The sequence below is a fragment of the Lineus longissimus genome, chromosome 17 (genome assembly GCF_910592395.1).
Source record: "Lineus longissimus chromosome 17, tnLinLong1.2, whole genome shotgun sequence".
Classification (NCBI taxonomy): Eukaryota; Metazoa; Nemertea; class Pilidiophora; order Heteronemertea; family Lineidae; genus Lineus; species Lineus longissimus.
In genome coordinates, this window is record NC_088324.1 from 12,378,919 (window position 1) to 12,406,063 (window position 27,145).

The 27,145-nt window shown below is 41.7% G+C and overlaps 1 protein-coding gene across 3 annotated transcripts; it reads right to left on the minus strand.

Moving 5' to 3' along the window:
- Positions 1-1,435: 1,435 nt before the first annotated feature.
- Positions 1,436-27,112, minus strand: LOC135501065 (tyrosine-protein kinase Abl-like). Of its 3 annotated transcripts, XM_064792798.1 has the most exons (11): positions 26,610-27,112; positions 20,041-20,079; positions 11,124-11,297; positions 9,418-9,716; positions 8,708-9,065; positions 8,316-8,493; positions 7,942-8,126; positions 7,359-7,511; positions 6,945-7,034; positions 6,581-6,682; positions 1,436-5,786 (listed from the first exon to the last, which is right to left on the minus strand). In XM_064792798.1, exons 1-11 carry the CDS (start codon positions 26,734-26,736, stop codon positions 3,343-3,345), a joined length of 4,149 nt encoding a protein of 1,382 aa, XP_064648868.1. In that variant the 5' UTR covers positions 26,737-27,112; the 3' UTR covers positions 1,436-3,342. The 3 variants fall into 3 exon arrangements, with proteins under 3 accessions (XP_064648868.1, XP_064648870.1, XP_064648869.1); XM_064792800.1 differs by lacking the exon at positions 20,041-20,079 and having other exon boundaries at positions 11,124-11,294; XM_064792799.1 differs by lacking the exon at positions 20,041-20,079.
- Positions 27,113-27,145: the final 33 nt, after the last annotated feature.

The following is a 27,145-nucleotide window of genomic DNA, read 5'->3' on the forward strand; positions in this document are numbered from 1 at the left end:
CAATCAAATCTGTCATTGTATGTGTACCTCATATAGCTATGCAAATGCCTGGACAAAGGCCTTGACAAGTCCACTCCAGGGTCTTTGACAGTAAATGATGCTCAAGAGTTGAGAATAATGCCATTGATGCTTGTCAAGTATGTTGGCGCTCTGTCTACCTGTACGTCGTGAGAAAGTGTGTTCTTTTGCACCAAGGTGAAGACTCGTCCCCAAAGGGTTAATCAAACACATTAATTAGTAGCTAATCTTGTACTAATCTACTTTCCTTACTAACAGATCTATGCAATGTTAGTAGCAGAAAACAAGTTGTATTCAACCTTCTCTGAACTGAACTTGATTTTAGGCTGATTGTTGACCAAAAGTTTAAGCGCCCCACAAACGAGATATTTAGTATTTAAATTCCAGCTACCTGCGATTATAATTGCTGCTTTTTGCAACAAATGGATATTCATGTCTGCAGGTCAAACGGGTAATCAGTAGGCGTGATAGTAAACAAGTGATTACCATTGCATGTGATTTAAATTTCAGGCAGCGGCAATTTGAATAAATTGTTTGCTGCGAGATTTAGGCTTTTTTACATGCAGTATCCTTCCTTTTTGTCAAGTTGAGTTCGGACAATACCACAATCTGTTAGACTGAATCCTACAACCCAGTAATACAATAAGTCTGTAGGTGACTAGGAATACATCTCCCCCAGGATGACAAGCACATTTGACTTCGACCCGATTATTAGAAAGGTGATGGGCGCATAAATTACTCATTGTTTGGACATTCACTTACAGCAATAAGTTGAGGGCACAACTTTCAATTTGACAGTTTGAAATTCTCATCGCCAAATCATCATCAAATTTTGGCATTTTCCCCACCAGTTTAATAGATTTATATTAATTTCAAACAGACAATTCAATCCAGGCTTTTCCAAACCATCAATATATAAGATCTTCAAGAAGAATTTATCAAGTTGATCAGGTTTTTTCTCGCAACAGCCAAGACTAAAGATCAATCTATCAAACTGTAACATTTGAATCCTGATGCCTTGAGAGAAAAAAGATTATAAATACTGGACAAAATTTATCCTACTGTACTACATGAACTATGTCGCTCTGTTACCCTCAGCAAGGCGATAAAAAATGATTGTAGTATGTGAGTATTTTAATAAAATTGTGATAAATATTCTGGAAATTTGATGCAATAATTATGCTTGAACAAAATCTTTGTACAATTTTTGAAGCATACGACCATCCGACAATAAAAAAGACATGCATGTACATGTATACTCATTAGTGAACATATCGATGTTCGTGGTATAAAACATCAATATCGTGTCTAAAGCCTTGTTCAGTGACACGCAATCAAAGGGAAAGACTTGAGATGATTTTTTAACTGTGTGTTTGTGTACCCCCCCCCCCCCCCCCCCCCCCCCCCCCGGCCGGCATCCAAATTTTTTACCAATTTTTGGGAAGTAAAACTGCATGACAGTGACACGCCCCAAGGCTGATTTTTAAACCGATGTGAAATTCACGATAGATAGATGACAGTCACTTGGTTGCCACTGAATAAGACTTCACACACGATCATTTAACAAATTCGTTAATTTTAACGTATGGTATTTAAAATCTGTACCAGCGTCAGGTTGTAATAGCCCCCCCCCCCCTCCCAACACAAGTTTGTTTAGCAATTTCAATGTTCAAATTCATCTTCCAATGAACAAACATCCCCAAGGTGACAACCCATCTGAAGGTTCAGCCAAAAGCCCTCCCTAAAAACTCACATATTTACTAGAAAAACCATTTGGCAAAATGTAACCAAGCCACCTATTTGACAATAGGCAACACACACAAACACTCAAACATGCATAGCCTTTTGACAATATTCATATAGAGGTCATGCAGTGACGTCATTTTGACATCTATTTTGGACGTCAATCCGTGTTCCTGACCAAGCGGACGTCGCCACCAATGTGCAGATAACAACATGCCCGACGTCACCACCTTTCACGACTGCCATTGTTGTGCCAACTACAAAGTGTGCCACTTGGGCAATGATGTAAACATCCAAAATGGCAATTTTGATGTGATGACATCTCTGCACGCCCTCTATAGGCTGGTTGTCGAGTCTGGGTAGGGCGAGAATAATTTACATACATCCCAAACAGAGATGACTATAACTATGTACAACTAGATACAATGTTCAAATTAGGCAGAAAACTATTTCCACATCGATCTTCGTACACAATCGAGTAGTTTGAAACTCCCATAAAAACCCTGCTTGCTATGCACACAGCATTGACAACCACAACATTTCAAAGGAAACCAAAAGAAACTGACACTACATGTCAATATTTCCTGCCCGATTATTCAAATAAATAAGCTTGCTTATACAATTTTTATGATACCAAAGCTTAAAATCCTACTTTTATGTGCCAGAATGCCACAAATTATCATTATAGACAGGGCCTCAACAAGCTTTGAGAACCACTTGCTTTAGAAAGCATTGTACTTTGTTCTATAAAGAAATTTACAATACTCTACTGTTATATAGAAATTCAAGACAAAATGAAAAGAAAACCCCAAACTATTACGTATTTTTTCTATTATTTTAGTCGCAGGAAACTCCAGGCCAGCCTGAATACCTGTTCTATTGTGGAGAATAGGAAAGTCATATATCAGGATGAAATGCTGCAAAAAGAACCAATTCTGCAGTGATCAGTGTTGAATTGTCAACATACCATATAAATAAAGGTACTGTTTCTGGAAAGCCAAATTTTCACCCGCGGACATTTTCTGATTTCCAGTCTGACATTTCAGCACTAAGTACATATCTTCTTACTTTTAAATAAAGAATATTGTACATACAAGAGTAAACCACACAGAGGCAAATCTCCCTTGGAGAAGAAAATCTCGACCCTACCCAGATTGTCCGGTACCGACATGACACTAAAGGCATCCATAATAGCACTCAATATCAAATATGACCAAGAAACATTAGTAGACTCCCAACACTTTATCACAGGGGCTGCAAGCCACTTTTGATTTTAAAATTCCAGAGATTTAAGTTTCCTTTGCATTAAGATGTACATGGTGTATTTATAAAAGAAGCATGCTCATAGCACTAAATTTTGTTCACAGCGACTACAGGGTTACCTAGCAACATTGATTCTCCATGGTAACCACAGATATTACCATAGCGACACTACATCTCAATGATTTTTCATAGCAACCAAGACTACTTCCATAGATACAAGTTGAATATTAAATACACCATCATAAGATTGACTGCATGAAGATTTAAGGCCTTGACAGTGAACTAGTTATTGTCCAGCACTTGGACAAGGCCACTGCACTACCTTTTCACAATCTGTGATAAATCCTTCAAATTCATATCTAACTCCTTCAAAACATTATCATTTTCTCTTATATTTGCCCCCGAGCACGTCTTGAGCGTTTCTCCATGATTTTCCAACCTCATCAGCAGTTCTCGGCAATGAAACTTAACGCTCGGTGCCAACGAGTCCACATAAGTGACACACTTATTATGAAATGATTGCACCTTTTCTGACAACTGCATCAATGTCATACTGCTCTTGTTTGCAGCGATACGCAGACCTTTGACACTCGATTGCAAATCCTGCAAAGAAGCGTAGATAAATTCCTTGCTCGGAACATTATCTTCAGAGGCAGATTCCTCTGTGTTAATATTCTGTTCCTGTTTCGCAGTGGCAGCACTGGCTGTTTTAGGGGAATTAACAGATTTCAAACCTGGCATATAGACACCGGACCCACCTCCAGGTAACACTTGCTTTGCACCGGTTAGCTTCAGCGAGGAAACACCCTGTCTGATTCCAGTGGGCGTTTTTGTCTTGTAGGTAGTGACAGTGTTTATACCTATAGTCTCCAGAATTGGTGGTTCCTTCTCCTTTCTACTCTCGCCCCGCCCACTATCATTACTCATGTTACTCTCAGAGGTGCTACTGTGAGAAATTGATCGGAATTTCTCTAGAACTTCTGCTTGAGACGGCATCACCCTGGGTTGGTCCTGCATAAATTTATGTTTTGGTTTCGTTTCCACTTCCCCAGCTCCGTCACGATTAGAAGTACCGGTACCAAAATCTCTCTTACCAGTACTTTTATCTGATTGTTTAATTTTCTCGTTTTGTTTTGGCTTGTCATTATATTTTGACTTTGTTTCAACTTTCTCCTTTTTCCCAGTTGGCTTTTTCCCCACTGGAGGACTAAATTTTTGTCGTGAATTCTCTATAATTGGCGACTGGGGTGGGTCAATGTACTTATTCTCAAGAATGTACTCCTCAGAGGAAGTCGAAGGGTTGCGCGGCGGAAATTTTGACAGAGTGTTCGAGTGTACTAACGACGGCCTATCATTGGATATCGTATTAGCATGAGTTAAAGGTGGTCGATCACGATCGTCCTTGCGTTCTTGTGGTGAATGCCGTTGTTCCTTTCCATCGTTGACTGGACGACGGAGCGGTGGCACCTCCGCAATTTTTGCCTCTTTGTAGACAACTTTGTCCACTGGGAGGCGCTGAGCACCACGTGGGGCAGGTTTTGGCCTCGGTTTGAAATCACTTGGAGGAGATTTCAACTCTTGCGGTGATGGAGAGTTATCAAAAGACTTTGTGTGTGAATGTGCAAAGTCTTTCTGACGATTAAACAATTGAGTTACTGGTGGTTTGTCATTAGATGTTGTCACCGCATGAGTTGAAGTAGAGCGCAAAATTGAACTAGGTTTGACATTTGGTACAATGTCTACAGAACTAGGATCATCCGCAGATTGAGATTTTTTCGCATTGTCTATCACATAGCGTCGACTAGTCTTTGGTGATGCCTGTGGCGGCGAGTTGGATATCCCAGAATCCTCACGCTGATGCCGATTACCATTATCAATCACCTCTTCATGTAAATCCTCATGAGCGTGTTTCTCGAGCGAGGCAAGATAAGCACCGATGCGCGCACCTTTCGGAATCGTTCCGTAACGGCTAATCGCCTTTTTAACATTACTAATATCCAGGGCTGCCACTTGGGGGCGACCCTCGGACATATCATCCTGCATATCCAATTGTGACAGGGACACGGTATCTTCCATTTCATGAGATCTGGATACATTCGGGTATCTTGTACCGTCATGTGTCCGACTTCGTCCCTTTTTCTTTTGGTGATGGGACGAGGCCGACTGTGGCAAATGCAACGGTTGTTTGGGATAATGCCCCGCTCGCGGAATATTATCGAAACTGTCCACTTCTACTTGGTCACTGGGAGTATGACGAAGACTAGATCCTAACAATTCCTGACTATTCGAACGTGAACTAGGCGTGTTGAAATCATCGACAATTTTCTCCTGACTACCACTCTGAGATCGGCCTCCATGAGACAGAATATCTTCACTGCTACTCCCCGATTTCTGCGCATCCATCATGCGGCGATTTTGCAGGCGATCATCGCTAGGACTAGGCGATGCGCTGGCCTCGTTCATAATCTTATACTCTTTATCAACAGAGTCAATATATTTATGAATAGCCCGATCCTGGTTATAGTCCTCCATGTTTCCATCATATTCCATCAACGGTTCTGGCACCGTCACATTCCGGCCACCAGTTGGCGTGGAATGATCCTTGAAAGAACTTGTCCGCTTCGGAGGTGCTGGAGCTTTCTTTTTACTTTTGCGGCTCCCTGTTGATGAGTTTGACGACATGATCATGGCCACCTCTCGGTCCACGTGGAGGTCCTCCTGTGAGTTTGGTAGGGCACGATGAGCCATGGGTGGGGTCGAACCTGAAGAAGTAAGATATGAAATGAATTTCTTCAGAAATTTGGGTTGAAATCAAATGTAAAGCCTAGTCGTTTTTTCATTTTCTTTTTATCCACAAAATAATTCAATATCTTTAAGTATTGTATTACCACAGTTGACCACAGTTGATATTATCATCAAATTGTCCTATGATATCAGGCGATACCTATCAAAGACTTTGGTTCTTTTAAGATCAATAGGGAGCAGCACTTTAATTTCAATTCCTTCAGGTTTTTAAATTTGGTCGAGATTGGTTTGGACAAAACAGTCCTTAACCCAGGACAACAAGGTTCATTACAAGTGAAAATCTAAAGCAAGTGCAAAAGCATTTTGACAGGACAAGTGACAAGTGAGGAAAATAAATCAGAGCTCCAAATAACAACCACAGTCATTTCGTGGCCCAACTGTCAGTCTACGGGCTTGATTTAGTACAGAGACCAATGAGAACCAGTAAGGTGAAGTGCCCAACAAACTAGTAATTTCAATCGCCACTACCTGCAGACAAGAGATCTTCCAGTTGCACACTTAACAGCCACTATAATTGCAGACAGCAACAATTAAAATCGCTCGTTTGCACAACTCCACGCTCAATGCACAAAAAAACACAAGATACTCAAATGAAACTTGACAAAGTCTCCATCAAAGCTTGTGTGCAACACAAAGTACAGAAATGAACACATCCACCGTGACAACATTGAGATTCCTTTTGATAATAGATGGCGCCTACCGGTGTTATAACCTGCATACGAACCAGTGTATGAATAACGGTAACACTGACCTCTCGCTTCAAGCGAATCGTCGAAATCGCCAGCACCGCTGCGATTTTTTGACGGCAAATTTGGGTGCTTTGTTCCACTTCTGCCAAGAGATTTCTCAACCTCTGAAATATAGAATTGAAAACATTAGATCAGTCAACTGACTAAGGTAGGGCTGCTGCAGAGTGTGATTTTTTTCTGCTGGGTTTACCCCCCCCCCCCCCCCCCCCCCATGGTCTCCTATCCAGAAATAAGGTAAACAAACTTGCAACTTGGTCGAACTGACGTCAGCACTATTAGCCATGTATTAGTGACTATTCTTTCAAGACAGTCCTCCGTAGGTATAAAACGCTTTCTTGAATCCAATAAATCCAATGTGCTACCTACCTTCAGTAATACTGGAGTTCATGAACATGTTTTCTAGACAGTTTTTGATCTCGTGAAATGTCAGCCGCTCAGCAGAATTCCACAACCAACCTGAAATCAAGAAAACATTTACAGATCAAAAGTGACCAGAGTTGGTCCTCATTCAACAAAATCATGCAGGCTAAGGTTAACGTTCATGAGATTGGTCTATCAGACCAGGCTTCATCCACTGAATTTTGAAATCTTACAATGAAAACTGTGCTTTTATGCTAAATACATATCCCAAATATGTTTACAGGCCACTTGGAAGAAATGCACATGCGACTCTATCAAGAAAAACTCATTTATTCTGCTACACCTCATCAGGGACTGCATCGAGGCAGACACGCCCAGGCGATTTACACTTTAGGTTTAATCGAACATCAGATTACTTACATGTCATCATGAGTTCATATACATTCTGTGGACAACCCTCGGGACACTCCATCCTGTAGCCCTTCTCTAGAAGATGATAGACCTCAGTCAGGTCCACACCTGGGTATGGCGACATACCATAGGTGGCTATCTCCCAGAGTAACACACCAAATGCTGAAGAGAAGAGACGATAGAAGATTTTATGATTCACAACGATAGCTGTGGCAAAGTGCGATCAGGTAATACTTGATGATAAGATCAGAGGACTTCTACAAGTCCAGTCTTCAGGGAGTCACACTCACAGTCTGATACCTGATCAAACCTCTACTCTCTTCGGTGCCTGTAGGAGACCTCCAGATACTGATTGATTGCCAACTAGAGAATGTTGGAGGCAAATAACAAAGGGCACAATGCTGGACGCGTTGGATCGATGTTGCAGCCACGTTGCAGAGAGCACTGAAGTAGCAAGAGAAATGTGGACACAGGCAGCTCAGGACTGTAATGCCTGGGGGGATGTAGTGGCAAAGATGACATAGAAATGACAAGTTGTAGGAGTGAGTGGTGACAGTGAGTGGACATACTCTTCTCCAGCAAGAATGCTTACCCCAAACATCTGACTTCGTTGAGAATTTGTTGTAAGCAAGTCCTTCAGGAGCTGTCCACTTGATGGGGAACTTGGCACCAGCATGAGCAGTATAAACATCATCCTTCATTAGACGGGCAAGACCGAAGTCGGCCACCTTGACTAAATGATCTTCTCCTACCAGGCAGTTACGAGCTGCGAGGTCTCTGCAATAAACCATAGTATACTTGATTGAGCTGAAGAGTCTTCACATTCATGAAGGCCGTTGCATACAGGGCTTCCCACTAGGTCTGGTATACAAGACAGTTGTAAGTTCAACTCCTACTTGCCAAAAAGCATCTTGGAAGTGGATAATCCTGTAGGTGCTAGGCACATAACTTACGACACCTCCTTACCTATGAATGAAATTTCTAGCTTCTAAGTAGGCCATGCCCGAGGCAATCTGCGTGGCCATGTACATGAGCACCGTAGGTGGCATCTCCTCACGGGGAGTGTTCCTAAGATAGTCCAGCAAGTTACCGTTGATCATGAATTCGGTGATGATATAGTACGGAGGTTCCCTAGTGCAGACACCTGCAAGAAAATTTGCAACAGAGGATTAGATTGAAGGAGACAGAGATTAGATGACGCAGTATGACATTGAATATCCCCAGGGGCCTACCCACTCATCATCAATCTAACACCAAGTTGCTTGGAAGGGACTTAATCCACAATATGCCGCAGTTTATAGCAACCTGGCACTCTTAACAATCTCTAGCACAAGTGAAGCGCCTTGCCCGAGACTCACCTAATAGCTGCACAAGGTTAGGATGTTTCATTTCTTTCATCACAGATGCTTCCTCCAAGAAATCGTTCAGGGCCATGGTATCCTCCTTGATCGTCTTAACTGCAACCGTCCGATTGTATCGTTTCCAGTACGCCTCATAAACGTCACCATATTGCCCACCCCCCAGTCGATGTTTCATTGCAATTTCTGTTCGTTCCACTTCCCATTTGTCAGTTTCGGGGGAAACACTGAACACAGTGGGTTTACTTTTCTTGGGGGCAGGATATAGTAACGTTGTGATGAGGCCATCTGAGTGCATATAATGGTGGTGGACTAGTTCTGCTAGGTTGTTGAATCTGTGGTCGGAGGTTACGTATACCTGGAATTATCGAGACCAAACAATTATGAAATGTTTTCTAGTCAGAGTCAGACTCCAGAAATATTAAGAAATTTCCTGAACCTTAAAGTGACTGGACATCATTTGTGGTAACCACAAGAGCTTCCCAGAAGTGGTGAAAGGCACTGGTGTTCCTCTCCAGTAAGCCTTCCAACTAAATCAAGATGTGTTATTACTACCATAGACTATTGGCAAGCCAGTGTTTTCTTGATATGTATGCAGAGCTGAATTTCGATATGGTCTGACTTTCAACAAAACAAAACTTCCCCAAGTTACAGCAATAAGCACTGGAGAACACCCAAAATGATCTGGCTGGTATCTCATCATCACCTACCTTTCCCTCAGAATCCTCATTGATCCGATAATGATACACGCGACCATCATACCGTAGCGATATCGACCTCTGACCTGGACTACTTTCGCTCTCCCTGACTAGAAAACTACCGTTTATTCCACTGCTCAGTAAGTACTCCGCAGCATTCCGTGATATCGGGCCGTGATACCAGGAGAATTTATCTAAACTATTGATGGCAGCGAGATAATTCCTCGGTACCCAGCCGATGCGGCCCTCCATGTTCATCACCTCACACCACTCATGACCCTTGTTTTCCCGCTGCATGCGGATTTGCTCCCCTGAAACAGATACAGAACTTTAGCAACAGTTGAAAAGATGGCAAAGAACTGGTTTTGGAAACTGCAAGGCTACAAACAACTTGAAGTAGGGTGCCTTTCTGCAACTGAGTATGGCGACTTTTTGCCACCAATGTAAATTTGCAAGTTTGAATCGTCTTTACTAACCAAAGAGTTTCGCTACGGTATCAAGGTGATAGGTTTAAAACAGCGCGAGCCACTAATATAAATTTGACGCTAAGTGCTATCTTGGCATGATTATCTCCTTCAGTCAAGTGAAGTTTAGACTAAACACCAAGATAAAGTTATTCTACCACCGAGCTCATTTTGCACTCAACAGATCACAACCTATCACCAGCGGTATATTGATGTGAGAGAACAAGGCACTGCTCTGTGCTCCAGAAAGGACTCAAACCCCCACTGGCCCCGGTCATGCCCTATATTCTTTTGCATGCCACCAATAAGAAATCTGTCCGATGATTCAGTGCCTAGAAGTATCCAATTGCTAGACATCTCAGTCATTCCCTCTCATGGACATGTAGGGCATGTTGGTATTTGGGTCTCAAGACGCTTTTGATGTTTGAGGAATAACCAGCCGACTATCAAAACACCTAACATTTTAATGGCTTCTCACTCAACTTGAGACAAAGACATGGTTAGAAATCACAACGCGACATCAGCTGACATTCCAATGCTAATGCTAGAGGGGTCTTTCAATTCAGTGTGTATGTACTGAAGACGACTGCTCGCTTTCAAAGTGATGTTCTCCTTTGCCTGTACAAACAGCGGAGGCAAAGACACCTACACAGTATTTGCTCACGACAGAGAACCTCATTAATTTTCGATGCGGCCACGTCTTGATCCACTGCATACAGTATAATCATCTCAGTCATTAGACTGGTTCCCAAACACAACTCACAAGGGCTTAATTGAGATGATTGATCGTGCGTTCAATTTTGTTTCATGTCAAGGTGTCCACATGTTCTGGAAGATGCTGCCTTGTGCAAAGTTATCTCTTCCAGAGTTTCTCAATGCCCACTCTCTCAGAATTGCCCAATGTTGGGAGCTGATTAATAGGTTGTGCTAAAACAGCACCTTCTGCAGAGTAACTGTTCAACTGACAGCTGTATAGAACCCCAGTTTTTTTCAACTATGGATCAAGTTGATGATTTACTAGGTTGATGTCAATGCCATCGATAGATCAACTGGTAACTGCCAAGAGTAACACTTTCTCTCACAATTGCTGCACTAAATCAGCACCATCTAGTGTGTTGAGGAATTGTCCCACTGCCAGCACTCCACTCAACTCAAGCTGTCATGATTGTGGCTGCGTACATCTGCATGAACTTGCGCACACTGCAAGTTGAGTGCACGCTGAGGGCAGCAAAACCCCTAGCTCTGAATTCTTACCTTTCTTTAAACCTAGCTGGTTTTCGCCGCTCTCTTGGAAGTCGTAGAGGGCCATGAAGAGATTGGGGTCGTCGTCTATCTGACTGAGCAGGTTCTCCCGTGACATCCATCTTGAACCGAGGCCGGAATCGGTGAATGGTGCGTCAGGAAGGGGCCGATTTAGTAGCAGAGCTTCTGGAATGAAAAAGATGACGAATCCTATTACTTATTTGGTAAACAACTCCTATGCCTCGTTCATGCTATGTTTTGTAGTGTTCTTCATGGAATTTTCTACAAGAGGCACGCAAAAGCCTGGCTTCTCACTGAAAAACATTGGTTCATATTTTAGAAGGGATGAAAATGAAATGTTTAAGAGGTGTGGTCCAGCGCAAAGCATCAGACCCTGAATTTTCAGAGGTGAGGGGAAAGTTTAGGAGGGTAGGCAAGTCGAGGAAGAGGGGTTCTGCTCCCTGTTTTAAAGTGGTGTGAAGAATACTGGATTTGCTTTGGGAAGGGGGAGGGGACATCAGACTTGACTTGTCCCGGATTTTAATCTAAAAAGATGTTCTTAGAACATTCTGTAGTAGTGTGGTTGTTATAAAGTGGGCAACTCTTATGACAGTATTTCAGATTGCCAAAATTAGCTGAAACAATGTCCACTTTCAACCGTCTTACCACTGACTTTGGTCTTGAAAATGAGAAACGCCTTGAACATCCTGAACACATAGAACAATGGAAGCAAAGACTGACGGGCGAGTTATGCTCAAACAACAGACACGTAGGTAGCTATGAACATTTGTGTACAGAAAAGCAACTTTTTAAAATTCTGCCAGGAAATGATCTGTAAACGATTTACCTACACAAGTCTAGACCCAGCAGGTGGTTGAAAACCGCCAACTGGCTGTTTAAAAGTGCAAGTTCTCACAAGAAAGATGAGTATCCATGGTGATTGTGTAGTTGTGTAGAAATTGAAGCAGTCTTGAAACCTTAGGTTTTCTTCACGAAAACATCATAAGATCAGATCCCCAGCCCCATGACTCTGGCTATGGGAATTCATGAAGACAGGAGGCACACTTTCATACAACATGCTACATTCCTTCATGTAGTAAGTTTAGTAGTTAAGCTAACAACCTAGGTTCCCCCAACCTTCAAAAAACATCCATGGATGGCCAACCAACACGAAACAGAATATTCCCTGCCTCTTTTCAGTTCATCTCACAAAAGACTTCCTTCGAGATATTTTCAAAGTCATTCACCAATCGCAAAATCCTCTGAATCACAATACAGATTTGTTGAGAATCGTCAAGATCCCGAAAGAATCCTGCTGAGGGCAAAATAAGTGTCCTTAGTCATTCTTAGAAACTCATACCAAAAATAAAAGGCGACTTTGAAAAGAATGAATTGTGTTATCGGAATTAACTTGATCTAGGAATTTGATTGATCCGAAACAGCCTAGGGCGGTACGAGTGTCATTCCGTTTGAATCACACTGTATTAAATTTGTTAAGCTTTAGCCAACATGTTGGGTCATGCTCGTTCCCTCGGGGTAGTGATGAGATGATTACGGGATAATGGCATCAGAGGGATAGTAGTGATGCGATGTAATTACTGCTATGTGAGCATGTAGCCGATGCAAGGTGCACATAGAGTATTGTCATGAGGAGGAATGGTCTTAAGATGCTGGGACGGGCCGAAAATCTCTCCCGGGATTCAAGGTATAGACTTATTTTAGTGGGATATGGAAAAAGCAGTGAATTGTGCAGAGATTCAACTGAATTTACTTAAAGTGTGAATCTGGACTGAGTCCATTACTGGAGAGCATTCAGTTCCCTGCCTGGCACATGTGCCCTTTTCAGTGGGAATTATATCATAAAGAATAAACCTGCTGCTCTTTTGCCTTGTTAGAAGGTCCCACCCCACAAGTCTACGGAATCCAGCCTCACAGACAACTTCTCTTAAACAGACTATCTGTTTACTATCCACTGCACCAAACACATCACAGCCTCTCCTATATCTTCATCAGATCAATGGAGCATCGTTCCACATTTCATAGTTCAAGGGGCACACAAATTGCTCTGGGAGAGACCGGATAGAATAGAAGGAGGAACGATCCGCTGTAGCTGGCAATACCGAGTGCTTGGATTAGTTTAGTCAGTCACTTAAGATTTGTCTCAGTTTTGGTTCAAGGGTTGAATCCACTGGAAATGGATTCTATCTGGAGAACTCGAGGTTGAATATTGACTTACTTAGAAATGTAAAACACGTAGTCCTGTTCCTATGCATGGGTAACTTCCGACTCTGGAGCAGTTGCCGACTTTGGAGATTCACAATTACCAAAGGATCAAGTCGCGTTGTGATCACTTCATTGGGCTACTAGGCTACCGTAGGCCCAATACAGTCATTTAGTTGGCAACACAGCCATTTTTTTTACTTAAAAGTACACTATGTCTGTGACTGTCAAATGTACACCCACTCGCTGGGTCATAATGCCATACCGAACATACAATTACTGAGAGGATGAAGTCATGATCACTCCATTAGAATCGTGAATAACTTCCTGATGTTTTTACTCTTGACAATCAGCAGTGAGTGTGATTGACTCGATTGGCATGTTTCCATGTAACGTGTTACATGTTAGCTACATATGGAGCATATTTCAGACAGAGAGCCAGGGATTGAGGGTTGGAATCCTTTTCTGAGACTGAGCCACAGTGTTTGAATATCAATAAATGACCATACCTGACATCACTGACACCTAATTTGGCAGCAGGAAGTATAAGGTCGTATATTTGAGTGGGCCAGTCACTGTCACTGTCATGCGATATTTTCAAACAATGTGAAGTACAACTTATGTGGCACAAATTCCATTCTGCTCAAGCATGAGTCAAAATTGTCCCAAACTACATTGTGCATATCTTCAACAGAAGTACAAGCAAACGTGTCTTGCCATTGAGCTGATACATAACATTGGTTTGACAGGAGGGTCACGGTTCATGTATTTGCCAACCTGACTTGACAATACAACTGGCTGCAGCTCATCACACCATAATCTGCAACAAGAATAGACCCAAATCGATAATCGCAGACACGCACACACGTCTCGTGATGAGGAGTTGGGGACCTCCAATGAAACACCTGTTCAAGGAAACTGAAGGCTGTCATCAAACTAGGACATCTGTATCCTCTATTGGGGAAGGAGGAGGTGGTTTGAGAGAGGCATCAAGGAGTGTATCTACAGTCTCTCCTCAACTGCCCCAACCTCAACCATGACTGGGCCACCACAACCTTCCCAGAGTTTGGGACAACATCCTTGAGTCACATCTCATCTGAGACCTGTTTCTGGCACGTGACATCAATATCACTCGAAACCTGCTTTCCTTGAAGGGATTGGGTCAGCTTTGGCATGACAGTACTAATAGCCTATGCACTATTTCACAGCTCTGGCCTAAGGAAAGGGCCAATCATTCCCACCATTTTAAAATGCACCTCTGCTTTTCTTTTCCACAGACACCCACAGGGATATACAGTGAACTATAAACACAACACCAAAATGCAAAACATGTCAGATGAAATCCACATGGAGATGAACCAGCCACAGAAATCAATATGATGCTTGGTTAAAAGTACAATTATCTCAAGGAACAATCCAAATTGATGGATGAATCCCAAGACGCCTTCTTTCTATCAATTCATAAAGAAGAGAGACGTGGCTTAATCAACTCTCCGCACTCATCAAGCTGGGCAGCATCCACCAGTTTGTCTTGTGATTAGGTCTGTGTACGTAAGAGGAAAAAGCCAAGAAGAAAAAAAGAGAGAACAGATGATGACAATACATACCAATGAATTGTTCAATGGTAGATGCCCAACGATCATATCTGTATCGAATTCGTTGAGAAACAGACAAACTCTGCATGATCTTCAAAAAATTCTTAATCAGAACATCCTGTTGCCTCAATTTCACTTAAGGAGAAAGGTTTTTTTCAGGATGCTGGATGGGCTGGCTGGGAGTTGATGTGGGGGATCTTTCCAGAAGAGACTAGCCAGAGACCTTGGTCAGATGCTATTACCAAGTGACCTGAGTGAAGTCATAAAAGAGGCAGTAATTAGAATCTCCTCAATGCTATGTTAACAAATACCAAATACAATTACTTAATTGCCTACACAAGTTACATACTTCATAATATCGCACCTTACAGAAAACGCTCAGAAATCAATAAGTGCAATGTACACTGCTATCTTACGCAAACAGGTAAAACACATATAGTTATCCCTCAAAAATGCAATATTTGCCATGGAATTTGTGCAGTTTTCTCCAGGGCATTCTCTGTTACTTTGGTGTCGATTTATAGCTTTCAGATGTTTGTTTAGTTCAGCGAGTAACTGGCAGTTACATTTTGTTTCAAATTGACTGGCACTCGATTAGATGATGATTGCCGTGTCATATTTTTAAGGAAAACAATATGATTGCTGGACAGTGTTAGGCTCATGATCAGTGATTGAGGGCTTGAATCACTTTGGTTTCCTATGTCCTTTGGCATGTCCATTTAAAGGGAGACTGGCAGGAGCTAGGTATGACCAGCAGCATATTGCAGGTCTTGAACATGATTCAGAAAAGAAGGGGCATCCTCAAATTCAATTTCAAAGATTAGTCTGAAGTGGGGGTGGTTGGTGAGGGAAGGGAGGAGGTGGTACATCTGCTTAACACAACTGGGTTTGTCTGTGCGTGAGTAGAATCATTCCATTGTTATAACTCAGAATATTCCACAGCCACTATCCTGTCCATGCTTCGACCATACAATCCATACATGCAGACAGCTATATGTAGGTATCACATGTTGGCTCCACATGGATAGCAGCCTCTGATAGAAAGTAGTGCTGACTCAGATGATCTGGCTTCAGACAGCGGTGGATAGCGCTGACTCAACAACATGGTCTCAGGTCGGATCAGCCGAACGAAAACAATCCGCTTGCATTGGCGAAAAAACGGCTGCTATCATGGGAAATGTTGGTTGAACAGACAGGCTGGGCAAGATGCAACAGACCAGTTGGTGAACATGCTGTTCACTTAACCCTCTGTTTCAAAACGCTCATCTTCAGATAGGTTGGGAGAGGGTATGGCATATAAACTATCTTCCATCCTGCATCACCAAGTCTGAAAATTACTCCTCGTGTCAGAAATTGGCATAGTGCACATAGGGGATGGCAATCTAAGTTCCTTGTATGTCAAAAGATCCTCCCACTCTATCTTCGAATGCCAACCTCACCTTCCCTATCCACCGTCCCACATCCTCCACTCAGTTCCCTCATCTCAAGAGAATCAAGCTGAGGTGTCGATTTCTTCAGTTGCAGCATTCTGCCCATTGAATTTTGCACCAGACACAAGAACCGATCCCCTGCTCCTCAGGGAGACGGCTCCAATGGATCAGCTTTGTACAAATGTTAGAAGATAGCGCACTCCCTTTGGGAGTTTCATATCCTCTCATGTACTTCTCACCAAGCCGATCACTGACAGCATGCGTTGCAACGATGCTAGGGCACAAATGGCATGTTGGTTGCAGCAGTGAAGAGTCAGTATGGATTTGAGAAAGAAATGTACTGCCACATCACACATGTCACAGCCCCTGAATGGTACCATAGAGTGCCCGAGAGTTATCAAAAGAAGTGATCATCAATGTCTCTGAAACTGTTGGTAGTGGTATCATTGGGCAACACTAGATATACACTTTACAATGAGAACCACTGGGAGAGCCTGTTTTAAATGCATTACATGTACCTCGATTTTTGGTGGAATTCTCGACCTAACACCAGAATAATGGAAGAAATACTCAAATCATAATTGCCAAACAGGAAATTATGACTTCAAACCACAGGAAAATTCAATTTAAAATTTCTCATTAAATGACATATTTCCCTTAGAATCTGTCTCATAATTGGGTTTATTGGGCGACATGAGTGTCAATTCCTTGATCGAATAAGATGAAGAACTATCTATCAGTGTCAAAATGTGACATTCCTAAACAACCTCTTTGTGTCTTTGTTCTTTGTTTCTCTCAGCATCGACCTCCAACAACAAAAGGTCAGCATAATGACACTGACAAGCAAGTACAAATCTCTTCATATGATCGAAAACCACATAAGTGTATGAATGCGTGTGACAACACTTTGAGCTGAGCTGGAACTGTCATATTCTAATTCATAATAATTGATGAAGGATTATGATGAGTCAGAAGGAGATCAAAGACAATGCTGATGTTGTCACAGCCAGGATGGAATTAGCCCTGATGGGGAGAGGATGAGAGATGTGCTACAGCAATGGAAGATGAGGAAGCAGGAATCACCGTTCGTATACGACCAACAGAAAGGAGGGCCCAATCTGTGCCTGCTCATGGTGTTACTCTTGTACCTCCTCAAAGGAGGAAAGGCCAGCTTCGTCCTTCAACAAGCGGCATCTTATCCGAAATGCGCAACCAAGACGGAAGGTGCAAGACTCGGAATTAGCGGAATTAGCGGAATGCTGCAAGATTGAGGACCGGATGGCTTCCTCTTGCTATGAATAGCAAGTACCCCTGTTACTGTTCAAATAGAAAGGGATCATCGCTGGAATGGAAAGGGAATTAACCTCCACAAATGATGAATACACAGGAATGATGTACAGTTGTCGGTGAGGGTGTTAGCAAACAAATTCATGAAAAATTAGTGAGTTAGTGCACAAATGTCAAAATGAAGGTTAGGACAAGTTTATTTGAAGACATAGGAACAGAGAGAGGACATGCTGATGGCCACCTACATGTATCCACAACATCAGGTCACAGGTGGATAGTTTGATACCTGGAAAAGAATTGCTACAGGTATACTATGAACATCAAGGGTGTCATACTGCTAGTGCTCCAGCTCAAGACTTAGCTCATCATTTGTATCCTTGTCCCTCTACCGCCAATTGACTCCTGTCCAGCCCAATGAAAAGAACGTTCAATGCTTTTCATGCTGACATCAGCATTATTTCCTACTTCATCATCAGCTTTAACTGTCATAAACAGTTTGTTGAGATTTAGCATGAAAGTTCATCTCACCCCACACCATATCTCCAATTTCCTTATTTTTTTCTTCACCAACGACAATTTTTATGTAGAACTAGCAGGAGAACACCTCGATGTTTTATTATTTCACAAAGTGCAAGATAGATTGTGCTACTGGTCACCGCTCCCAGAGAACATCCTACAGGGCCTGAAACTAAAGACATTACAGATGTCGATGGTTGATAGAGACAGAAAGAGTATTCTCCAGAAGGGATGAGCCAACCAACTGCAGACACACAACCCCTCCCAGCCCCCTCAAGATCTGCCCTTTTCAAGTGCTATCAGATTTTATATCACATGTATAAACCACTGATTATTTTATCCAAGCACTCTTAGATACATGTACCATGACTATCTTAAATCATTCCATACACTTTTGCCTTTTCAGTATCACTGAAAAGACATGCTGAAAGACATGTCACAGTCAGTTTCACACAGCAAAGAAAAGTTATCAAGTATTGTACACAACAACCACTCATGAAGACCATATTGATAACATTGGCAATGGTTGGCACTACCACAAAGGAATAAAGACTGATAATCCTCCCAAACATGTCACAACAATGCACCATATGACCATATGACATGTTGTGACATCATCCCTTTGTAAATCGAGTGCCTTACTGAAGGAGGTGCTTTTTACCCAACAATGCCAAGTGTCATGCAATTTTCTATGGATTATCCCTTATTTTCTGGAGAAATCCTGAGTAGGGACACTTCTGCAATTCACCCAGTGAGAAATTATTTCATGCATTTGTCACAAACCTCATGCAGATCGATAATTGCCCCCTGGAAGTACCTTTTTTATAGCCATAGCATAAACTTGTTAGTGTTTTTGTATTCAGAGTGGCGATAACCGTTTAGAGGGCTTGCAGGAAATCGAAAATAGGCTCATCGGAATCCTTTAATGGCTGGTGGGATTGAGGGGCAAAAGGGTTGAAGGCACCCCCGATCAGATCTTATGCCTCATTTTCACCTGCCCATGAAGTCGCAGGATTCCGGCGAGTCCGATTTCCAGCAGCCTATATAAACCAGTTTGATAATTTGAATCTTCACACTGGTATTGGTCTTTTTGAAATGTTCGAGCACAAGTTGGAGCGATCCTTTTCGAAGGTCCTTGTGTGAAACTTACCAAATTCACAGACCAATGAGAGGGAGGGTCACAACTTAAAAATTACAACACTGGGTAATTGAAAGGGATGTGACAAATAATGAACACTCCACTGGGGGACAGTGTCCCCACTCTGACATGGTGCAAACCTAAAGATACAAATGTAACTGCAAACAGAAGTGTCAACTGTGAGAACTCAATTCCAGTATTGCTGCAAGACTTTCATACGACACCACATCTACCCTTCACCTTCAGCTATACACAACAGGTTGACTACTTTGAAAGATACTCTTGCTTATCATATGTTTATTGCAAAGTTCTCACAATCTCCAAACAGTGGGACTAAAATTCAAGGGAAGACCCTACAATACATGTATGTACAATGTGCAAGTATGTACAAATGTTTGAATTTTTTCTTATATAGCTGGTTCAGAATCAGAGATCTGACTTTTTAAAAGTCAAACCTCTTCATCTGATTTCTACAATATAAGTCAGCCTGAGAATCTACCAATTTTTTTAAACAGTCTGATCTCGCTTGCTATTTTGTCACTCACTTTGTTCCCACATGGAGACATGACCATGGCACTGCCCAATTATAGGCATCAATACTAAAGGGACTCTGAGAGTCTAACTACACAGAATTGAAGTATTTTCGAAGCTGATTTGTTGGATATAGCTATAAGGTTTTAAAAGTTGATGGATGTGAGAGGCTGTTGCTTGCAGCTCGTGGTCAGACACAGAACATAGCTTACTTTGGGAGGTGAAACTTTCCAGTGAAGACCGCCTCAGATCTGAAATAGCAAGGTGACTTGTGAATACAAGAGGCAAAGAAACACACCAACATTCACACTGCACCACGTAGGTTATATGAAATATGAAATACTTGATGCTGAGGAATGAAGCCACACACATAGCAAAAATATTTGGACAAAGCAACAAATTCTACAATGACAATACAAACACCAATAACTATATGTGTCTGTTGAAAATAAACATCTTGGACTGATCAGAAAGTGCTGAAGAAACCTGTCAAATCACATTCTGAAAATGAAGCTAATTTATGATTAGTGGCCATGCAGCAGTTTCTTTCGTTTAAAACCTGAGGTCCTTGTAAGACACAAAGACACACAATAGTATGGCATAACATGTCTAGTGCTTCAGGAAGCAGTAATATTCTAATTGCAGTTTCGTGAGACACCCTGTATTTCTGAAACAGCCAATTATCTGAAATTGCCGTGATTCTATACTCTGTCTTGAGTCATTGCCGTCGTTTCCGAGTAAAGTGCACCATTAGATCGCATCAATAGCGAGCAATGTGTCTTCGCGATGAAACATTCCCTCGACCATCATCCACCACTGTCTTCAGCTGTCAGTGATGGAGCTTTATAGTCTGCGCTCCGTCGTGACTTGACGGGATCAGTTTTTCCAAAGATTTTATAGTTCCGCCAGTTAATTATGATGTTAGCATTGAGGAACAGAAGTTGCGATGCAGTGATTGAGGAAGATCAGAATTGCAATATTGGTGAATATCATGAACAGTGATGGGTTGGTGGGAAAAGCCATTCCATCAGCCAATAATCGATAATAATAGGACCCATTTTATTGACCTGCTGTCTGTAACCTTGGGCAGGTAACTCGCACAGTCTAATCAATGTAATCTGATGTACCACACTTGTCTACACCACTGGTATTTCTCCACCTCACTGAGAAGAGCTGGTATAAAAACCATTTCTTTTATTCTCTGCCAGATTCTTGATGATTTTTGCGCAAAACCAAACTGTGGAGAGTGACAGCAGCTGTGTCATTATCGTTCAAATACAGAGGATTCAAGAACACTGCACTCAGCGCGTGACAGTTCATTGAATTTAAGCTGAAGCATGCCGCTGCGGTTGATGAAGACAAAAGAATAGAAATGACACCTTCAGGAAAAAGAATTTATGGCAACAGATTTCATCTGAACATCATGATTTTACAAAGACTGCTGTTCAATCATTTTATTTCTATTCAATCTCATTGTCATGAATATTTTTTTTCACATCACATCGACTGGGATCTCCGTTCTGTATTTTGAATCATTCGAGAATTATGAATAAACACAGTTGAAGGGCTGGCTTCCACCAGCTTTTTATCCCGCACACCAAGCATGCCAGGCCTGCCAAGGAGAACAGAGACAGTCATTCCTTTTGATGGCATTATGATAAGAGCCTATCATCTCCACTCGCTTGCCTGCACCAATTACCTTGACAGCAACAGCCATAACAAGACAAGTTGCCATGGTAAAGGGTATATAAACAAAAACAAGGATGCAACTTGGTAGTGCTTCATTCCATCTTCATCAGCAACCACAACAATGATGAAGGCTATTAGCGCTGGGTGCCTGGGACATTTCAATGCCAGTGGCCTGGGAGTTAGGAGAGAAATGGCCAACCTTAGAACCCCCGGACTTCTTCAGTGCTCAGTCAGTCAGTGACACTGCAGACATCCGACTATCATTTCATAGGTACTGAATCGAACCTAAGCTGGTCTGGTCATATCTGGACTGGACTGGTCATATCAGTAGACACTAAGGGGGCTTCCTTTTATCCTGGCCCAGATGAAGTATCAGTAAATGATGTGGCTGACTCAGCCCAGGGCCCAACAACATCTCAAAGAAATGTCACGACGGGGGCTGAACCTTTCAACCCAGTTACTCCGGGCTATGTGGCCAGTTATAGAATTATTGATAATTCCACCGTCAGTTGGCTACATTAGCATGTTAGCTATGTGAGCTGGTGAAGTTGGATAATATAATTGTTATTCTCTATTGACAATTCAATCATGTTATATACAGCAACTCCTGAGAGAGATGAAACTGCTGTCATACATTACACAGTTCAAAACAAGTGTATCATAATCATGCACTGATGAAGTCATACTAAACTTTTTCACATAGTGTATGGTCCATCATGTCTGTGTGGTCAACGAAGTCCAGTGACTCTATGATATCAAACAAATTGATATGAAGTAATTATCATGAGTTCATAATAATTTACAATGACACTTGACACTTCTATTCCTTAGGTCTATACTAACAGCCCATCATATGTTCAGCGGGCTAGTCAAGGTTGGACACAGACACAAGAGTTCGCCAACAAGCATTATTTCCATTCTCTTGACCTACATTGTATGCTACTACATGTATTGTGGTCTATTGGAAGAGAAACTACCAGAACAATGGAAAGGCCAATGGAAAACAAATTTTCACGAGACTAATAGTCCATAATAACAGAGCTGAGGGGTCCGCCTATCACAACAGGAAGAATATTTTTTTGCTTTGGAATCCAATGTTATTCTGCACGATTAGAGCCTATTGTCAACTAAGTGACTACTAAATGTACTTGATTCAACTCAAGGTTTGTGTCTAATGATGTTATGACTATGTACAAGGCTAATGACTCAGTCTTGGACAGCACTGAACAGCCATCCCTCTACACATATGTATACACTGTGTGCAGCTTGAGTCCACGTTTTTATTTCATGTATTTATATCAGCAGGACCTTGGTGCATGAAAATGCACTCCAGGGAATGTTTGACCTAATGAATTGATCACAATAATATTCCCTCAATTATTTATGGTTCTAAACACAGAAACAACATACTGTCATCGTCATAATCATAACAGTGCAATGGCCAGTATATTCTTCTCTAAAGAGAAATGTTCATCTATCAATGTCTATCATTTACTAGAATTTCACTGTGAACATGGATATCCGGACAGAGGAAATCAGGTCAATTACACTCTTAGATCACGATTGAATAAAGACACCAATGACTTTCAAAGGATTATGCAGATCTTCCATTCAAAATCATGGCGGAAAAGCCAGACTCCTTTCTGCCCCTAAATCAAGGATGTCAATATTTGGATGTCATATTTTTGACTACGGGAGGCGTAAAACTATTTTGGGTAAGGGTCACGGGAAGTCGCACCCTCCAGGGACATGAGGGATAAGGACAGATGGTGAAATTTGTTCACTTTGCACAGGATGGAGAAAATTCTAGTACATGTAGTAAGTCATTTACACATCCACACACAGCGACCTTTCCATCATTCTGAATCTGATCTATTTTGCAGATTTTATCACTTTCTATTGATCCCCAATTCGCCAGCAATTTCAGCAAGGAATCCTGTTCAATTTCTCATCAGCGATTCAATAAACATGGAACTAATAGGATAACTTGGTTACTGCACACAGTCTCACCAGCTACCGGAGCAACTCAACAGGAAATTACATGATAGAAGATACTGCGCATCATATCGTTGAAATTGACAACGAGAGCTCTTCAGACGATGTAGCTAGAAACATATTGCAAGGTACATAATGTGCAGTATGTGAGATATTCATAAAATACAGATCTATTTAAGAGATGTTGCAATCAGCAGCATGCAGACGGATGGTAAATTCTGCATGGTACATGTTGCAAATAAAACTTGCATGCACTGATTCCGGTGATGCAGAACTGATCCTCAGACATGAATACTCGCAGCTAATCAATAGCCATCATGCTATGTATACATTGTGCCAAGCAGTTTATTGGAGATTGTAGGGCAAGATTTTAACATCAGCAGGGTCCAGGGATTCTACCAGAATCAAACTTTAAAAAAGTAGACAGAATTTTTGGAGTAACCTCCCTGCAAACTGTCAGAGCCGGGAGGACATCAGGACATCACAAACTGTCATCTGAGCAAAAATCTGGTACGTACGAATCATTGATTTTGAGAGTCATTCTCAACAGCACGGGAGTGACTCTCCCTGAATGAAAAGGAGAGTCATTCTGTTCTCTTGACTCTTATACATATTGTACTGCACGGCATGCCTAACATGATGTTTACAACTGACTTTGAACTTTTCACCCAATCCAGGAAACCACAGCTTGACAGAATACCATTTCAGAATCAAGTGTTCATCCGGCATGATAACAGGATTTGTGTGACAATGCAGTGAAAGACTTGAGATCACGTATCATGTAAGGAATGCTCCACACATTAAAACGACTGTTCAAATTATCATCAAAAATTAAAATTGGCACCCACAAGATGATCCAATAGACCCACATTTTTGACAGGCTATAATCTCGGCAAACTTCATGGAAATCCTGTTTGCAATGTTTACCAGAGCAAGATCTTGCAGGTAACCAGCAGCTTTACAGTCATGCTTTTTACCAACATTTTTCCCAGTGGGGGTGTACATACATTGCCCTTGGCATGCAGAATTCTCTGCAATGTTGTACATTGAGCTCTGGCAAGATTCCTCCATGTCAGCACTAAGCCATAGCTCAACGAAAACGTACACATGATCTACTGAACAGACAGCTCCATACTGATACAAGAGCAAGGCCCATTTTTACGAATGATTTAGACTAAGCACTCCAATGCCAATTTGTAGTCACTGCTGCCAGTATTCCGCACTGAGCCTGCAATTTACCGGTAGTCGCATGTGTACACAACAAACCCCTCCTTTTTCTAGCACACACTGGCAGACCTAAAAACTAGTAGGCTTGGCGAAAAGGAAAGCCAACTAGGTGTAATTTCAGTAATACGACTATGAGCCCTGCAAATGACAGCCCATACAATGTATTGTTGTTTTTTACTTGCCATGTTTGCACAGTCAGCAATTTGAACAACAGACGTTCCACAAAAAATAAGGGCTGAAATCTCTCATTTCAACAATGTGCAAACAACGCGCGACCCCCTTTTCTGACATGGTCTGACAAAAAGAAAAAGATGTAGGCTACAGGTACAATGCACATGTAGGCGTTAATTAAGGATGTACTTTTTTAGAGATAAATCCAAAAGAAATTGCTCAAAATCATCTCTACATTCCTGGCACACCTGGCATCAGATATGAAACTTAGCCACATAATCCACAGCTAACACAACCTCGTGTGTTTTTTCACCAAACTCCGATTGACTCATCTTTAAGATGTAACCCTAGTCCAATTCAGTGCGCATCCCATGCATGCAGTGATGCACACATGTCGAGATCAATGCAACAATGCAAGGAAGCTGCAGGTCTCAAGTCTTCTCTGCTTATTGAGTCTGTGTATTCCTTTGAGGATTTGAATCAGCCTTCTAGTCCTACAAATATCCTAGCGATGCCATAACAGCATCAGGAAGGAATCCACTGGAAGCTACACGGACCGTCTACATTTCACATCTGCATCAAAGGATGTGGTAATTGAGGTGAAGTGAACTGCCTAAGATCACAAGCCAAGTATTGTGACAAACGAAATCAAAAGTGACAACTAAACCCCCCTGCCAACCAATTTTTAATCACTGGGCCCAGTATTTCATTTGCTTCAAACCAGAAGTCACATCTTCAAAGTTCAATGTGTCCCATGTGAATTAAATGTCAGGATGTTTCCACTGACTTTCATGGCAACAATGGTACACCTTCCCAACATCACATTACCATGGCAACCAGTAAAATCTCCAAAGGCAGGTATTTTTGTGGAGTGTAAATGTCAAGTAGTTAAGGTAGATGAACCCATTTGGTAATGACATGAATGATAGTTGATACCGTTGTGTGGGAAAGTCAGACATGTCAGACTCAGCCAGCATCACAGTGACGTACGTATTGTTGTAGGATTCTATGCTTCTCAAACTTCAGTGGTTGAACTAAACATGGTCATGATGGTGGCAGATGTAGAGATAGTAATAAACCCCTTAACCAAGCTACACATAGAATTAGAAAGATGGAATGACATCCGTCAATGACATTTTTTGGTTTGATGCCAATTATGATGGCCCTACATTTTATACTATTCATTGTTTCATTGCCAAATAATGAATTCTATCCGAGGCACACCATCAGGTTTTCTACTACTGGCTTCGCATGTTTCATCATGTTTACTTTCGGTGAATTCATTTCTTGTCGGCATCCAAAGACATGCCTGGATCAAGGCTGGTAGGAAAAGTCTGTGACACGCACAGAAAGATGGCGCGGCACGTCCATTTGATGTCCGTGGCACAGATGTAAGAAAGAGCTGCTTTAAAAAAAGAAATAGATAAATCTCAAATCATTCTGCATTTTACAATGTAAATGAGCAGATTGCAAAATCCTCAGTCACTTTTTGTCTAGATGAATGATTCACCGAATACAGTATACACCGTCTGCTCTCAATCAATGACTCGACTGACTGTGCACAGGCTCTGAAAATGAATGAAGAATGAATCATTGAATGGGATGAAAAGTACATCACAAAAACAACCATCACTCACAACAAAGCTTAGAATTCGGACACACAGTAGAAAAACTACCTAAGCTTTACACCGAAACTCACCATTGTGCTCTGTGAAAATATTTCCAGTAGAGGCAGCGGGATTACTGGGGATTCTAACAACATCCCGGCCCCGAATTTTCCCTTTCGCAGAATTTGCACGGGAGTCTTTTGCTTGCTGGGCTCCCATTTTCCGGTACAAAACAGGGGCCTTATTTATCCATTCTCGGCCATTCCTGTGCGTTCAATTTCGACTACGAGAAAGAATATACATATTCCATAGTCTGTGCTTAAATTGAGACCTTATATTTGACTCTATTTTACAAAATCGACGTTTATCCGCGAGTTATTTTCTAACAAAAAGTAGACTTGACTCCGCCATCTTGGATCATGGGTCGAAAACGAGGCTTCACACCATAATCCGACCTTTGACCCAGCAATTGCTACTTTCCTAGAATGTGGCTCATCACATAGTTTTTCCTATGAAAAATAATTCTGACGTAATCAGTGGTTTTAAATATACTCCACCTCTCGATATTTTGTATACGAGGTATAGCAAAAACCTGATCTCAGGATGATGAAAAAATGGGTTATGACTT

Excerpts from the sequence above, each read along its gene's own strand:
- LOC135501065 (XM_064792798.1), bottom strand. The coding sequence starts at position 26,736 with ATGGGAGCCCAGCAAGCAAAAGACTCCCGTGCAAATTCTGCGAAAGGG. Across the intron at positions 20,080-26,609 it reads TATTTTCACAGAGCACAATG|ATCTGAGGCGGTCTTCACTG; the intron begins GTGAGTTTCGGT and ends TTGCTATTTCAG. Across the intron at positions 8,494-8,707 it reads TAACCTTGTGCAGCTATTAG|GTGTCTGCACTAGGGAACCT; the intron begins GTGAGTCTCGGG and ends ATTTTCTTGCAG.